Raw genomic sequence first — 14669 nt, 5'->3', positions numbered from 1 at the left:
AAGTGAGGCTGGGCGCGGTGGCTCACGCCTGTAATCCTAACACTTTGGGAGGCCAAGGAGGGCGGACCATGAGGTCAGGAGTTCGAGACCAGCCTGTCCAACATGGTGAAACATCGTCTCTACTAAAAATACAAAAATTAGCCAGGTGTGGTGGCGCACACCTGTAATCCCAGCTACTCAGGAGGCTGAGGCAGGAGAATTGCTTGAACCTGGGAGGCAGAGGGTGCAGTGAGCCGAGATCGCACCACTGCACTCCAGCCTGGGCGACAGAGGGAGACTCCATCTCAAAACAAAACAAACAAAAACAAGAAACAACACAAAACAAAAAACAGGGTCAAGTGAGATAAGCAGCCCACTGGGTTTGGCTACTGGGAAACTGCTGGTGGCCTTTGCCAAAGCTATTCAGATTGGGGGGCAGATGGCTACCATGTTGCAGGTGGCTGGAAGAGAAGAAAGAGGTGGAGACACTGAGCTCACTGAAGGTAGGGACTTGGCCTCTTTTGTAGTGCTGAGTGAAGCCACCCAACATATGTCCTCTAAATGAATGAGTGAATCAATTTGGATTGAAAGGGGTATATGCAATGATAGGAGAAACAGGATTGACAGAGTGTTTTGTTTTATGATGTTTATAGCCTGTAAGGGGGGAAAAAAGAAGCCAGTAAGGAAGGTGTCAATTCTGGCTGGGACCTAAAATATAGATGCTTTGGGCATGAGAAAGGAGGGACACCCCTTTCCCAGGCAAGCAAAGTTGATGAGGATTGGAGTGTCCACAGATAATGGCAGTGAAATTATCTGCTGAGAGAACCAGTGGTTGCAGGAGTTTCCAGGAAGTGCTTAAAGTCATTCATTCACTCTTTTGTTCATTTAACAAATTTTGAGTATTTGCTGTGCTGCGGAAAACAGGAGGAGGAGCTGATCAGAGACTTGTAGGAAGATGACCAAGTGCCACTGAAGGCTTGCTGAAGATGCCAAGCAATCAGTTTCCCTTCCTTAAGCAGACCTGAAGTCCAGTGCCTCAAGGGACAAAGCTAGCTGTGGGAAGGAAAGGCAAAGGGGCAGACTCTGTCTTGTGGCTGCTGATGGGGAGCTGCCACCCCAGTTGGAGGTCTGCTCAGGGTCATCCTCTGTCCAGGCTCCACACACCCTGGGACAGTTTCTGGAGCTGTCCCTCCTTGCCTAGACCCTGGCTGGCTCCTATTCATCACTCTAACTCTAGTGATGCCCCTTCCAAGAAGTCTTCCATAGTCCCCTGTCCTCCTTTCCAGTCCTGGTAGGTGGCCCTTGTCCTGTGCTACCATTTCCCTGTCAGCATCTGTATCACACTATTGTCATGAACCTCTTGTGTCCCTCTCTCCTCCCCCTCACCCCTCCGACCCCGCAACCCCTCAAGAGCAGGGACTGTTGTTTTATCTCTGCATCTCCAGGATGCAGTGGGGCCTGACATGTGGAACTTCTCGGGGTATGTTTGGTGAATAAATGGCACAGGGAGGGGGCTGCTGCCGCCACTGCCACTCTGTGCTCTCTCAGATGTAAACAGGTTACCCAGCTGGGAGAGAGGACATCTGCTGGCTGGTGTGGCGTCCAGCACTGATGTGTCTACCTTCTCTGAAGGTGGGTCCAGGAGACCTTTGACCCAGGGGGGTCCCCATCACCCCTCACCTGGGAAAGCTGATACCTGGTGGAACATTGGTCCTGAGGCAGGGAGGGAGGGAAGTGTTTGGTCCTGAAGCTGCCCCATCCTCAACCCATCCCCTACAGATGCCAGAGGGGACCCCTTTCTCAAGGCCACAATCACCCCATTCATTTGTATAGAACTTTATGGCACATAAGTATCTTTGACATATGTGAATTGAGTACGCCCAACAACCCTGCAAAATAGGTATGACCACCATCCCATTTTGTGGATAAGGAAACTAAAGGCTCAGAGAAGTAAAGGAATTTGCCCTAGGCCACCCAGCTAGTAAGTGACAGACCCACGACTTGGGCTCAGGCCTGACTACAAGTTCAGGGCAATTTGCCACTATGCTGCCCTTTGGCCCAGCTCAGCAGTGCTGAGGAAGGCCGAGGTGGTGGTGAAGTTTCAGGGTCCTGCCACACACCCATGCCTTCCTCATCTTCCTGGGGGATAAAGGGTACAAGAGGGGAGGAGAAAGACACAGATCACCCATGGGTCAGCGGTGTAGTGAGGACCCAGGACTTCACAGCCTTGTGTGGGAAAGGGAAGGAGGGAGAAATGTGGGTAAGCCTCAGGCCAAGCTGCTGCACTGTGAGGCCACTTGGACTCACACCACAGCCTGGGCTCATTGCTGGCTGGTGACCAGTATGAGGTCTCACCCTAGTTCTTCTCCTCGTGGGCACTGGCAAAGGCACAGTCCTCATGGCCTGTTTGAGGGTAAGGCAGCCACAGTACCCCAGGCCAGTGCCGGCTCCCTCCCTCCCCTAGGGGTGCGGGGAATCCGAGGTAAGGTCCCTTGTCCTCTGCCTGGTGAGTGAGATTCTGGGCTGTGAGAGGCGCAGAGTTGCCTCATGGGCTTACTTTTGAGAGGGGACAGCCAGTGGTAGATCAGGGCCTTAGGCAGGGTCAGAGGTGAGGCAGTGGTGGTAGACTGGGGAAATTCTCCTGTCTTCAGGACTGGCATTGAGCTGAGCAACAGAGGTAGGGGCCTTTCTCCAGGGCTTTCCCCTAACCCCAAATTCTTACCCCAGCAGCTTCTTCCTGTGCCCTGGGAAAGGGGATGTGGTCTCTGTGCTGCCTAAAAGGGTGCCTAGGCTGGGGGTGGGTCGTTCAAAAGCCTGGCACTCTAGGCAGTGGGGAGAGTGTGGGAAGGTGCTGCGTGAAGAACAGGGAAAGGATCAAGAAGCGGGCATGGGAAGGGAGGGGAGTGAGAAACGTGTCAGGTGGGAGGAGAAAAGGGGCTTGAAGAAGGGAGGAGGGGGAAGTGGGGAGGGAAGGACGAGACAGAAGCTAAGGAGCATGATGCGGGCCTTAGCTCCTGGCCAGGCTGTGAGAGATCAGAGCGGGCCAGGGCAGGTGTAGGAACTGAGGATGCTGCGGCTCTGCTGCTCCTGGGGCTTCGGGGTGCCATGGCAGGAGGGCCTTCTCCTACCAGGTACCTTGTGGAGCAGGGCTACCACTCATTGTGGGTAGCCGGGTGAAGGGCAGGCAGGAGCCAGTGGAAGCCTCCAGTAACAGGGAATCACAGGACTGCAGGGGGCTTGGTGAGGGTCTCCTGTGTATCAGACATGGAACCAGACATTTTGCTGGGACTTGGGGTTACTCTGGGGCCAAGTTACTACTACTGAAGCAGAAACACTTCTTGGGGTGGGGACAGCTGGTGGTGGCAGGTGAATTTGGTGAGGTTTTAGCTTGAGCTGTGGGAAGACCCAGAGGTCTGCGGCTGCTGCTGATGACCCAGACCCCTGCCCCCTCAGGTGACTGCAAGGAGCCTGACAAGTGCTGCTGGAAACACAAGCAGTGCACTGGGCACATCATCTACCCCTTCGCCTCTGACTGTGTCTGCCACAGCCTGCACCTACGCTCTGTCAACCACTGCAACTGTAATTCTAGGTGAGGGCCCGCCCCCTTGGGGGACCCATGGCAGAGCAGGTCCCAACTTTCATTGTGGTGTCCCCTTCAACCTTTGGTTTGCCTCTTCAGCTTTGAATTGGTGCTGCCAGCCCAGTCCCAGCTCTGCACACTTTGTTCTGCTCTAAGAGAAATGGGGAGGTCTGTTGGCGGCCTGGGACAGGCCCAGCAGAAGCCCACTGTCCCTCAGGCTTCTGGCTCTGGGTCCCTGGGGGAGTGATGGGAGCCAGGCTAAGAGTCCCATGTGTGGCAGGCTGAAGGACTGCTCAGAGGACAGCAGCAGCTCCCGGGGTACGGGCCCAACCTGCTCCCATGTCATCGAGTCCCCTTGCTTTGAGCTCACACCGGAGGAGCAGCATGTGGAGCGATTCTGGTATGGCTGGTGAGTGAGCCCCGGTGGGCTGATGGGGAAGGGGCCTCTACAGGGAACTGCCCCCCCCGACTCTGTCAAACTTCCCTCGTCATCCCTCCTCCCAGGTGCAAAAGCTACAGACCTGTCTCTGTGGCGGTGATCCACCATCCCCTCCACCATGAGTGTGGGGCAGATGATCTAAATGAAGAAGAGGAAGAGGAGGAGCAGGAAAGCAAGCCCCCCATCCCAACGCAGGTGGGGCCTGCCACCACCTCCCCTGACCTAGGCACCACCATGGCCACTGGTACCCCTGACTCCGCAGCGCCCATCACCATCTGGCGCTCTGAGAGCCCCACAGGGAAGGGTCAGGGCAGCAAGGTGATCAAGAAGGTAAAGAAGAAAAAGGAAAAAGAGAAAGACAAGGAGGAGGAGATGGATGAGAAGGCAAAGCTGAAAAAAAAAGCCAAGAAAGGCCAGTTGACTAAGAAGAAAAGCCCGGTTAAACTGGAGCCTTCCCCGCCAGACGCGAGCCGATCATTAAGCCCAAGACAGCTGGCCAGGATGTCCGAGTCCAGCCCAGAAAGCAGGGAAGAGCTGGAGAGCGAGGACAGTTACAATGGCCGGGGGCAGGAGGAACTGTCCAGCGAGGATATTCTGGAATCATCACCGCCCAGGAAGAGAGAGAACACAGTTCAGGCCAAAAAGACAGGGGCAAAGCCCTCACAAGCCAGGAAGGTAAACAAAAGAAAATCTCCCCCAGGATCAAACCCCAACCTCAGTTGAGGCCAGGGTGGTCAGGGTGCAGAATAAATGCCATCGAGCCTGTGGCTGGCCCTGTGCTGCTGTTCTCTCCCTCCAACCTGGCTGTTTCTTGCGGGGCAAGGGGTGGGCTCAGGGCTGCGGGGGTTTCTCAAAGGCAATCCAGCTTTCACAAAGGAAGTCCATGGGAAGGCAGGTGGGAGGGAAAGGAAGGGGCACAGCCCTATTTCCTCCTACCTGCTAGGACAAGGTGGAAGAGTACATCTGGGTGGGAAGGAGGACTTCCCCTTTCTCCTGGGAGAGACTCTCGGTCTGTGTGAAACCCACTTCTGGGAGAGGCAGTACTGTCTGCAGTGATACCCCCAATAAATGGAACTTTTTAACCCACTCTGTGCCACTGTGCCTGGCCTTTCCCTCCTCTAAGTGGCTCTGCAGAAGGTGCTCGTGGTACTACCAGAGACTGACCTTCCCAGCTAATGGTCCAGCTCCTCCCTTGTAGCCCTTTTGTGCTGAAGGGAGCTGACTTTTGAGTTCCTGGCAGAGCTGGCCCCTTCCCCCAGCTCTTGATGAAGAAAAGCAAGGGGAGGGAGTGTGCCACATCCGGGCAGCAGTGGCCTTTTCTGACTTCTCTGCTGAGCCCCAAGCAGAGGAAAGGGAGCCAGAGGCCCCACTCTCCCAGCACTGACTCACAGAGCTGTGAGATGAAGCCCTTGTGCAGAAACAGGGATGGCAGGTTCAGAACAAAAAATGTAGTGGGGCAGGAACACCTTACTGCTGAGAGTTTGCCAGAGACCAAGGCCCAGCTGGGAAAAGGGAGGAGACTAACAGCAGAGGCTCAAGTTGAGAAACCCAGGTGTACTTGTGGCCTTTCTCGAGTATGCCAGAGAAGACCAACAGGTGTGGGTGGATGGGGCAGCTGTGCTGTGGGTGAGTGAGTGGGTGTAATAATACCGGGTAACATTTGCGAGGTACCAGGCATTGGGCCAAGGAGCTTGCACATGCTGCCTTGGTCCTCACAGCAGCTGATGAGGCAGGTATCACTATCTCCATGTTACAGGTAAGAAAGCCAGTTGAAAGCCAGCAGGAGCTGGCACAGGGTCACCGGGCTGGTAAGCAGAGCAGGGATGTGCCCCAGGCAGTCTGATGCAGAAGCTGCCTAGTCTATGAATCTTTGCCTCTGATAGAAGTCAGGGGGGTCCCTGGAGCTCCAAACACTGCTTTGAAAGCCACCCCTCAAAGAGCTAGAGAGTTGGAGAGAGAGGCTTTGGCAAGGGCTCAATAGAAACACTGTTTATTCAAATGACAGGCAGGAAGCGGTGGCGGCAGCAGTGGGGAAAGGGCAGCCAGGCAGGGACTGGGCAGGTTAGTGCTGCTTCCCTGTGTCCCCTGCATTCCTGCTTGGACAGCCACCCGGCTGTTGGCATCAGGGTCAGAAATACTTTCCCTCCTCTCCCTCCTGCCCCAAACTGAATAAATAGCATCCCTCTCCCCACAAGAGCCAGGGGAGACTCATGTGCTGAGTTTTGTGTCCTAGTTACAGCCCAGCGTCTGGTGAGGGCAGAAGTTCAAAATGGCTTGTAGGGAGTAGAATCAAAACTGTTCTACTCATTCTCACCTTCCTCTTCCTCCTCCCTGCCACACTCCCCTCCCAGCCTGGTCCCAGGCCAGGTGGTCGGTGAGGGTCTGGAGTGGGAGAATTGTTGCCTAGCACACAGAGCTCAAGTTCACAAGGCCATCCAGCCTGTCACCCATCCAGGTTGACCACCAAAGAGAACGTCACTTCACGCCACTTTATGGACAGAAAAGGAGGGGCAGGGAGGGAGGCAGTGGGCGGCCAGGCCTTTCCCAGCCTCAGAGGTAACCAGAGTCCGAGGAGCAGGCCCCCTACCGATCCATCTCGTCCAGGAGTGGGGTGGCATCGCCAGCAATGGACATGGGGGTGCTTTCGATCATGGGACTGGGGGAAGGCCGAGGTGTCAGCCGCTGCTTCTGTTTCCGCCGTTCTGCCTCCTTTTCCTGCAGCCACTGCTCTGCCATTTTCCCCCAGTCGATGGCTGCATGGCTGTTGGACCTGGGAAGGGAAGAAAAATTGAGATTGGGACTTTGCTAAAAGGAATTCTTCCCACCAATCACTGTACCCTTGCAGAAAGGAACCTCATACCTACGGGCAGCAGCCCCTCTGCTGGGGTGAGGCAGATATAGCAGCAGCTGGCTGCCACACTGCCCTCTTCTGTCTTCACCCAGAAACTAGTGTTCCTGGCATATCACATGATCAGGGCCCTCAGAGGATCCAGAGCACCTGCCTACGGTAAGCCTCTCGGCCTCTTGACAACAAGCCCCTACCACTGACCTGCACTGTGCCACCATCCAGATACTTACTTTGGCTGCTGCTGCCGTTGCCGGGAGCTGGAGGAGGGCTGGGGCTGGGCCTGGGCCGACTGCGGGGTGGTGCTGGCCTGGAGCTGGTGGTACTGAGGGGTGGTGATGGGCTGGCTTGGGGTCGTGTAGGAGTAGCTAGGGGTCATTAGTGGTGTGGCCACTGGCTGCTGGGCTGGCGTTGGGAATACCTGAAGAGGTATGAACAGTTAAATAGGGATGGGTGTGGGGCTTGTCTGGCCTTGCTGTGAATTCTGGGTAAGCGCAAGGGTGGGCTCAGCAAAGCTTTCCAGATGATTCTCCACTGAGTGTGCGCTTCTGACCAGCAGTGGGAAGTCTGCAGGTCGGCACCGAGCACACAGTGGTGCCCACTGATCCCGACCACATCAAGTTTCTAGTGGCCTGCGGGTTCCAAAGATTCCAAAGGCCCGTGGAAACATTATGCCCTCTCTTACTCTCTTCCCCTTCAAATGGGCCTGAGGACAAGGAATATCTGTTGGAGACAGTTACCACGGCTGTGGCAGCCCCATCTGTGCATGTGAAGCCCCTTGTGGGCAATGTGAGAGGCCAGTCTATGGGCCCCACCCTGCACAGGCAGCCTCCTCCCCAAGTCACATACGTGGTAAGCACTGCTGCCGCCTCCACTGCCGCCATAGCCATACTGGCTGGAGGCCCACTGGGCTGGGGTGGCATTAGGGTTCTGTCCTTGGCCTGTCACCGCAGCAATGGCACTGAACATCTGTGAAGTCATGTTCTGAGGCAGGGCATTCACGGCCCGTGTCAGATCTGTAAGCACACAGAGGCAGGGAGGGGCATGTTAGAGGTGAAAGTCCCTTTAGCTCCACCCTTCCCACCTCCAGTCCCAGGCTCAAGCTCCTCACCTGCAAGGTTGATGTTGGCCGGGGTAGCATTGATAGAGGCAGGTGTCCGGGTCCTGCTGCTGCTGCTAGGGGTGATGCCTGCAGGAAGTGGTTACTTAGTTACATCCCTCCAGAAACCTATTTTTGGTTTCCCAATTCAGGGGGTGGAAGGGGCACTGAAGTAGGTGGAGGGAGGAAGGGAAACTGCATAGGCACAGTGGATGGATAAACTTCCTGATGCTGGGAGGCTGCAGGAGGAGTAAGACAGCTGCAGTGACAGCCTACTTCTCACCTGGTCCCCTAGGCTGGGACTACTCTTGAGTCAGGTCCTAGGTGTTCCTCTAGCCAGGCCCCTGAAGTCAGGAAGAGCAGAACTCACCTGGTACAGGATCCTGGTAGTGATCCTTAAACCATCTAAAGAGTCCATTCACAGTTGGGAAGATCTGGCCCCGGTACCGGAATCCCTCTGGAGTCACTGTTACATATTCTATCCTGGGATTTTAGAAGGAAACATGCGTCAGAAACCACTTGGGACTCACCATGAGAGAGCAACCAGAACAGATGCCCACCATGTGAAGTAGCCATTCTGGGTGCTAGGGGAAAGGAGAGATGACACAGCCAATCCCCAGGCCTGTAAAGGGAGGTGAGCAGCAAATGGCAGAATACAGTCAAGGCCAAGGAGTCGGTGGCCCCGTGTGCAGCATACATGCTGCCGGAGGAAGGCTTGCTGGAGGCTGTGCTACCATACTCGGCTGCAGTATGAAGGCAGGATACCGCCGGTGAAGTGAGACCAAGGTCCCATACTGCCAGGGTTGGAAGCGACCTCCCAGAGCAGCAAATTGCAACTCCCCCAAAACAGGCATCTCTCTGCAATGGCTGTGGAAGGTGGTAGTCTGCCCTTGTTCAACACTTCTGAGAGTAGCAGATAGTAGTTAAGAGGGGCTCTAGGTTAGTTCCAGTTCTAGTTTCAGCTCTGCCATTCACCGCGTATGACACACTGCACCAAGTTACTAAATTTGAATCTCTGCTTCATTTGTCCAATGAGGATCAAAGCACTTAAACCTATGGGGTGGGCGTGAGGATAAATGAGAATGCACAGAACACATTCCACAATGCCTATAGCTGGGTTGTGCTCAATAAAGGCCAGCTATCAATGGCAACCAGATAATGCTACATAGTACACAGTTCTCATTTCTATTAGGCTGACACCTGCCTCCTAACTCTTCCATTAATTCTGCCACACAAGGAGAGTCAGCTCCTTTCTCCAGAAGCAATCATGCTGCACCTGGTCCTAGTTAGAGGCCCCCCCCCTCCCCCCCACCCACCCCGACCCCACTCAGTTTGCTCAACCGTTCCTCATAGGACACAGTTTCTAGCCCCACTTAGCCCTGGCTGCTGGCCTCTGGAAGCACACTGGTGAGTCAACAGGCTTCTCAAGAAATGAGCACAATATTCCAGATACACCCAAGATGGCACATGGTCCAGAGTCTAGGGCTTCCTGTCATCTGGCCACTGAGTGCCTACTAATGCAGCCTGAGCTGTGCATCAGGTGCAGCCAGTACAGGGATAAAAGCAGAAGTGCACAGGGCCTTGGTCAAAGGCCAATGGAAGGATGGGGGCAGGGCTTAGGCAGAGAAGGTGAGTGTGATTACCAGTCTGTATCACAGACATAAAGAGGCAGGTCTAAGGAAACTGGACTTTGTCCTCTAGGTTCAGAGTAAGTGCTAGAGGGATTCAGATAAAGGAATACCTCAGGAAGGCCAGCCTATCAGTCACACAGAAGGGGGCAGAGCAGGAGACAGAGCAGAACAGGAGACAGGCTCTCCTGACCACCGTTTCAGTGCAGGTGGAGTGAGCACATTACAGCAACAGTGAGCCACTGTGTGCAAGCCCTGGTGAGGGTGAGGCAGGCGGTGGTCAGGAGAGACCAGTGTACTGGCCCCCCGTTTCTGCAATCAGATGAAGAGTGTCTGGTGACTCCTGTCACTGTGGGAGGGAGAGGAGGTGAAGGGAACTCCTTTCTCACGGTGTTAAAGAAAGCGCCCTTTTTATGTGAATCCTTGCCTTTTTGCCTCTAAATCATCACCCTCTTTTCCCACCTCCAACCTCCACCTCTGTTCTAAACAGATGAGAGGAGAAAGGCAGTCCAGCAGAGCCAGAGAGGGCACTGCTCCGGGCCTCTCCCTCCCTTCTAACTTGCCTATGAACCCCAGTGGCAGCACCTTCTCAGCCCTAGTGCTCACCTGGGTTTACCCCGGGGCTGGTATCCCAGTAGGAACTTGCCGGGCAGTTCCTTGCAGGCACAGATGAAATAAGGGATGAAGGTAGGCTTCTCCTTCTTAGTTTTGATGAGCAGCTCCTCTAATTTCTGGGGGTAGAATGAGGGGGAGAGGTTGGGATAGCAGCATGCTTGGTACACAATGTCTCGTGCACACATGATGTACACTTCCTTTACCGCTTGAGTGTCCCCTACACTGAAGGGAAAAGCGTAGATCCTTAAGTGACTGGAAAGTGTCATCCCTCAGAGAGACCTGGGCTCACCTTGCGGTCCCCACCGCTGCAGTCCTGATAATACTTGTGGTTTAGAAGGTCCCGGGCGAAGGATGCCATGGGCTGGACATAGCGAGCAACAATCTCATCCAAATCTTCAAATTCCTGTGGGAAGAAGGTAAAGGCCTCATGTGTCATATCCAGAGCTGAGGCTCTTGGTCCTTCCTCGAATCCATCCAGAAGAGAAACCGTGGCAGGGGACGGGCTTCTCAGTCCTGCTGAAGCCTTACTCCATAGCAAAGTCCCCTCAATTTATCCATCTGTGTCATGTCCAGATATATTAGCTCACAGAGCATAAAGTCCTTTAAATCCTGGCTTTGATTCTCCCCTAGTGCTTGGGAACAACAGGAAAATTCACCAGATTTCTCTTCACTGAAAACAGAAAAGAGAAACTTGATATATGTGTGTGCGTACACATGTGTATTTTCTTCTTTTCCTCCACCAGCTCTCTCTAGGTAGACTATTTTAACGTTTGGAAGACAGGAAATGAAGGGACAAAATAAACAAAATTGATATCAAATGACTCATTCTGCAAACCACCTCCCCTTTTGTTGCTCTGCACAGCTAAAATACCTATGACCCGAGTTACTAATGTCAGGTGAAGGCGCCCTGAACAGCGCTTTTCTGAAAGCAGGAGTGGGATGGGAGGCGGGCAAGTACTGGCTCTCACCTCACTGTTGATCCACAGAGTGGCTCCCAGGCTGAAGGCATTTTCCTTGCCCTCCTCCCGCACATCCACGTGTTGGTAGATGCCATCACTGACTTTCCAGGTCACTGTCAGGTGGTTCTCGCCCTTGCTGCTTGGTCGGATAATCACATCACCCTGGTCCATGGTCTCCATCATCTTTTCTGCTTGCTTGAAATTGATATTATGGAAGGATGGGTGTGCGATCACTCTCTTGATGTATGCTGAAGAGAGCAGAAAAGTAGTACAGACTGGATGATGCAAGTAGGAGCTGGCAGCAACAGGACAAACCAGGCCTTCACTTCTTATTTATTGAGTTGGGGTGCTCTGTCACCTGGGCTGGAGTGCCAGTGGCACAATCATGGCTCACTGTAGCCTCGAACTCCTGGGCTCAAGTGATCCTCCTGTCTCGGCCTCTAAAATAGCTGGGAATACTGGTGTACATCACCATGGCTGGCTAATTTTTTTTTTTTTTTTTTGAGACAGAGAGTCTCATTCTGTCACCCATGTTGTAATGCAGTGGTGCAATTTCGGCTCGCTGCAACTTCTCCCTCCTGGGTTCAAGCAATTCTCCTGCCTCAGTAGCTGTGATTACAGGCGCCCACCATCACGCCTGGCTAGTTTTTGTATTTTTAGTAGAGACGGGGTTTCACCATTTTGGCCAGGCTTGTCTTCAACTCCTGACCTCAAGTGACCCGCCTGCCTCAGCCTCCCAAAGTGCTGGGGTTACAGGCGTGAACTACCATGCCTGGCCATTTTTTTTTTTTTTTTGGGACAGAGTCTCACTCTGTCACCCACGTTGTAGTGCAGTGGTGCAATTTCAGCTCACTCCAACTTCTCCCTCCTGGGTTCAAGCAATTATCCTGCCTCAGTAGCTGGGATTACAGGCGCCCACCACCACACCTGGCTAGTTTTTATATTTTTGGTAGAGACAGGGTTTCACCATTTTGGCCAGGTTGGTCTTGAACTCCTGACCTCAGGTGATCTGCCTGCCTCAGCCTCCAAAGTGCTGGGATTATAGGCATGAGCCACCGCACCCGGCTCCTGGCTAATTTTTTTTTTTTTTTTTTTTTTGAGACAGAGTCTCACTCTGTCGCCCAGGCTGGAGTGCAGTGGCTGGATCTCGGCCCACTGCAAGCTCTGCCTCCCGGGTTTATGCCATTCTTCTGCCTCAGCCTCCCGAGTGGCTGGGACTACAGGCGCCTGCCACCTCACCTGGCTAGTTTTTTTTTTTTTTGTATTTTTTAGTGGAGACGGGGTTTCACCATGTTAGCCAGGATGGTCTCGATCTCCTGACCTCGTGATCCGCCCGTCTCAGCCTCTCAAAGTGCTGGGATTACAGGCTTGAGCCACCATGCCCGGCCTCCTGGCTAATTTTTAAAATATTTTTGTAGCGATGGGCTCTACTAAGTTACCCATGTTGGTCTTAAACTCCTGGGCTCAAGTGCTCCTCCTGCCTTGGCCTCCCAAAGTGCAGGGCTACAGCCATGAGCCACCCTGTTTGGGCTTAATTTCTGACCCACTATTGGATTGTGAGACTCCTTCACCTTCTCTGGGCCTGGATTAGCTGATATGAAGGACACATTAACCTGGGCTCCTAGGACACTGAAAGAATGAGGCCTTAAGAGTCACAAGGCAGCCGGGCGCGGTGGCTCAAGCCTGTAATCCCAGCACTTTGGGAGGCCGAGACGGGCGGATCACGAGGTCAGGAGATCGAGACCATCCTGGCTAACACGGTGAAACCCCGTCTCTACTAAAAAATACAAAAAACTAGCCGGGCGCGGTGGCGGGCGCCTGTAGTCCCAGCTACTCGGGAGGCTGAGGCAGGAGAATGGCGTGAACCCGGGAGGCGGAGCTTGCAGTGAGCTGAGATCCGGCCACTGCACTCCAGCCTGGGCGGCAGAGCGAGACTCCGTCTCAAAAAAAAAAAAAAAAAAAAAAAAAAAAAGAGTCACAAGGCAAATGTGACCCAAAAGACTCTGGGTTCCAGCCCTACCTATGACTCTTTCATGACATCTCCAGGCCTCAGCACCTCAAAGCTGAGTACCTACTTCCACTTGAGACTGACACATGTGGCCTGAATCTCGCACTGGGAGAACTGCCAAGATTCAGGGTGCACAGAGAGGGTGGGAGGCACACTCACTGGTCCGCTGCTGCTTCCGCTTCATGTCCTCCTCCTGCTTGTGGTCTGCAGCTTCAGCATCAAAGTCATAGTAGGTGTCCTTGGGCAGCTTCCACTCATTGTTCCTGTCCATGAGGTCTGAGGTACGGCAGGTCAGGTCTGCACTGAACTTCTCAATGTCAATCTTCATGATGCGGCAGTGAACAGTCATTCCCACCTAGATCCACAGAACATTTGAGCTGGAAGGGACAAAGATGATCTAGCCCGATGCCCTATTTCACACACGAGAAAACCAAAGTCCAGGCAGAAAGGTGTAAGGTGTAAAGTGACTCGCCCAAAGCCAGCCAGCTGCTGAATGGCAGGCTGGGAGTTTGGCGTGGAATCCCTGCATTGATGCCTCCACTCTGGGCAGGAAAACCAGCTGGAGCCTGCTGGATCTACCCTGTCCCTGGCACTCTTCTCTTCTCCAATGAAGTTGCCTAGTTACTGCTCCTAAAGTGCCATCAAAGGTTGACTCCCCAAAGCCCCCCACTTTTTTTGAGACAGTCTCACTCGTCTCCCAGGCTAGAGTGCAGTAGCGTGATCTTGGCTCACTGCAACCTCCACACAGGGTTCAAGCAGTGCTCCTGTCTTAGCCTCCCAAGTAGCTGGGATTACAGGCGCATGCCACCACGCCCGGCTAATTTTTTTATTTTCTGTAGAGACGAGGTTTCACCATGTTGGCCAGGCTAGTCTCGAACTCCTGACTTCAAGTGATGATCCACCCACCTTGGCCTCCTGAAGTGTTGGGATTACAGGTGTGAGCTGCTGCGCCTGGCCTGACTTCCCTTTTTGAAGGGGAAGCAAAATAATAGCTGTTTTCTGTAGCTTACCCTTGACATAAGCCCTTCTAAGTAGTAGCAAAAGTCAGTCACTCTGCATCACTCTCCTCCTTGTGAAAAATCTCCCCAGCTTCATTTGTTAGAACTATCTTTCCCCAGCCCTCCTAAGTCATAGTTCTCAGGCATTCACAACACTCAGAACCAGTGAATTTGGCAGAGCTGGTATCAGCTATGTCACTAACTGGGTGATTCTGAAAAATGCTGAATTTCTCTGACAAAAGACAGTATTTCCATTTCCATCAGCATGTGAGATTAGAGACAACATATGTCGATGTCAGTGCTGGTATCTAGTGGGTGCATAATATATGGCCGGAAAATAACAGAACAGTAAGGAAGCCTAGAGATTTCCTCCCCATCCACAGACACCATCTCAAGGTTCCTTCTGTTATCTGGTTCTGCCTAGAGGATCCAGAGGCTCCCTGTGCACAGGGGCTGTGCCATGCATTATTTTCCATCCTCTACAGCACTGCTGCCTGGTCTTGGGAGAACAGGCAGAGC

General features: G+C 53.5%; 4 protein-coding genes across 18 annotated transcripts in view; 2 read left to right on the top strand and 2 right to left on the bottom strand.

The window, feature by feature from the left end:
* Window positions 1-4765, top strand: part of PROCA1 (protein interacting with cyclin A1) — a 9301-nt gene extending 4536 nt beyond the window's left edge. For 2 of the 4 annotated variants that reach the window (XM_050763228.1, XM_050763225.1), the window contains exons 2-5: window positions 1528-1611; window positions 3433-3568; window positions 3840-3968; window positions 4064-4765. In XM_050763228.1, coding sequence (XP_050619185.1) covers window positions 1528-1611; window positions 3433-3568; window positions 3840-3968; window positions 4064-4721 — 1007 coding nt within the window. In that variant the 3' untranslated portion in view covers window positions 4722-4765. Of the gene's footprint in view, window positions 1-1527; window positions 1612-1660; window positions 2462-3432; window positions 3569-3839; window positions 3969-4063 lie in introns of those variants that run through there. The other 2 variants (XM_050763224.1, XM_050763226.1) reach the window with 2 other exon arrangements.
* RPL23A (ribosomal protein L23a) overlaps window positions 1-14669 on the bottom strand; it is a 119616-nt gene that overhangs the window by 17151 nt on the left and 87796 nt on the right. The window contains exon 1 of one of the 12 annotated variants that reach the window (XM_050763267.1): window positions 13816-13820. The exons of 8 other annotated variants lie outside the window; for them this stretch is intronic. The gene's annotated coding sequence lies outside the window, so the exon portion shown is untranslated. Of the gene's footprint in view, window positions 1-1246; window positions 1251-4018; window positions 4024-9235; window positions 9242-13815; window positions 13821-14669 lie in introns of those variants that run through there. 3 more of the 12 variants (XM_050763258.1, XM_050763269.1, XM_050763272.1) reach the window with 3 other exon arrangements.
* The window catches only part of SUPT6H (SPT6 homolog, histone chaperone and transcription elongation factor), a 41072-nt gene continuing 32375 nt past the window's right edge, over window positions 5973-14669 (bottom strand). The window contains exons 29-37 of the mRNA XM_050763182.1: window positions 13312-13507; window positions 11154-11392; window positions 10475-10588; window positions 10177-10301; window positions 8313-8425; window positions 7955-8032; window positions 7693-7859; window positions 7077-7264; window positions 5973-6768 (exon numbers count right to left, since the gene is read on the bottom strand). Of these exons, the coding sequence (XP_050619139.1) occupies window positions 6582-6768; window positions 7077-7264; window positions 7693-7859; window positions 7955-8032; window positions 8313-8425; window positions 10177-10301; window positions 10475-10588; window positions 11154-11392; window positions 13312-13507 (1407 nt within the window). The 3' untranslated portion in view covers window positions 5973-6581. The remainder of the gene's footprint in view (window positions 6769-7076; window positions 7265-7692; window positions 7860-7954; window positions 8033-8312; window positions 8426-10176; window positions 10302-10474; window positions 10589-11153; window positions 11393-13311; window positions 13508-14669) is intronic.
* Window positions 10305-14669, top strand: part of SDF2 (stromal cell derived factor 2) — a 51364-nt gene continuing 46999 nt past the window's right edge. Inside the window, exon 1 of the mRNA XM_050763251.1 lies at window positions 10305-10309. The gene's annotated coding sequence lies outside the window, so the exon portion shown is untranslated. The remainder of the gene's footprint in view (window positions 10310-14669) is intronic.

Source organism: Macaca thibetana, chromosome 16 (genome assembly GCF_024542745.1).
Source record: "Macaca thibetana thibetana isolate TM-01 chromosome 16, ASM2454274v1, whole genome shotgun sequence".
Lineage (NCBI taxonomy): Eukaryota > Metazoa > Chordata > Mammalia > Primates > Cercopithecidae > Macaca > Macaca thibetana.
Note: the sequence above shows the minus strand (reverse complement) of the source record. Positions and strands in the feature narration are given on the sequence as shown.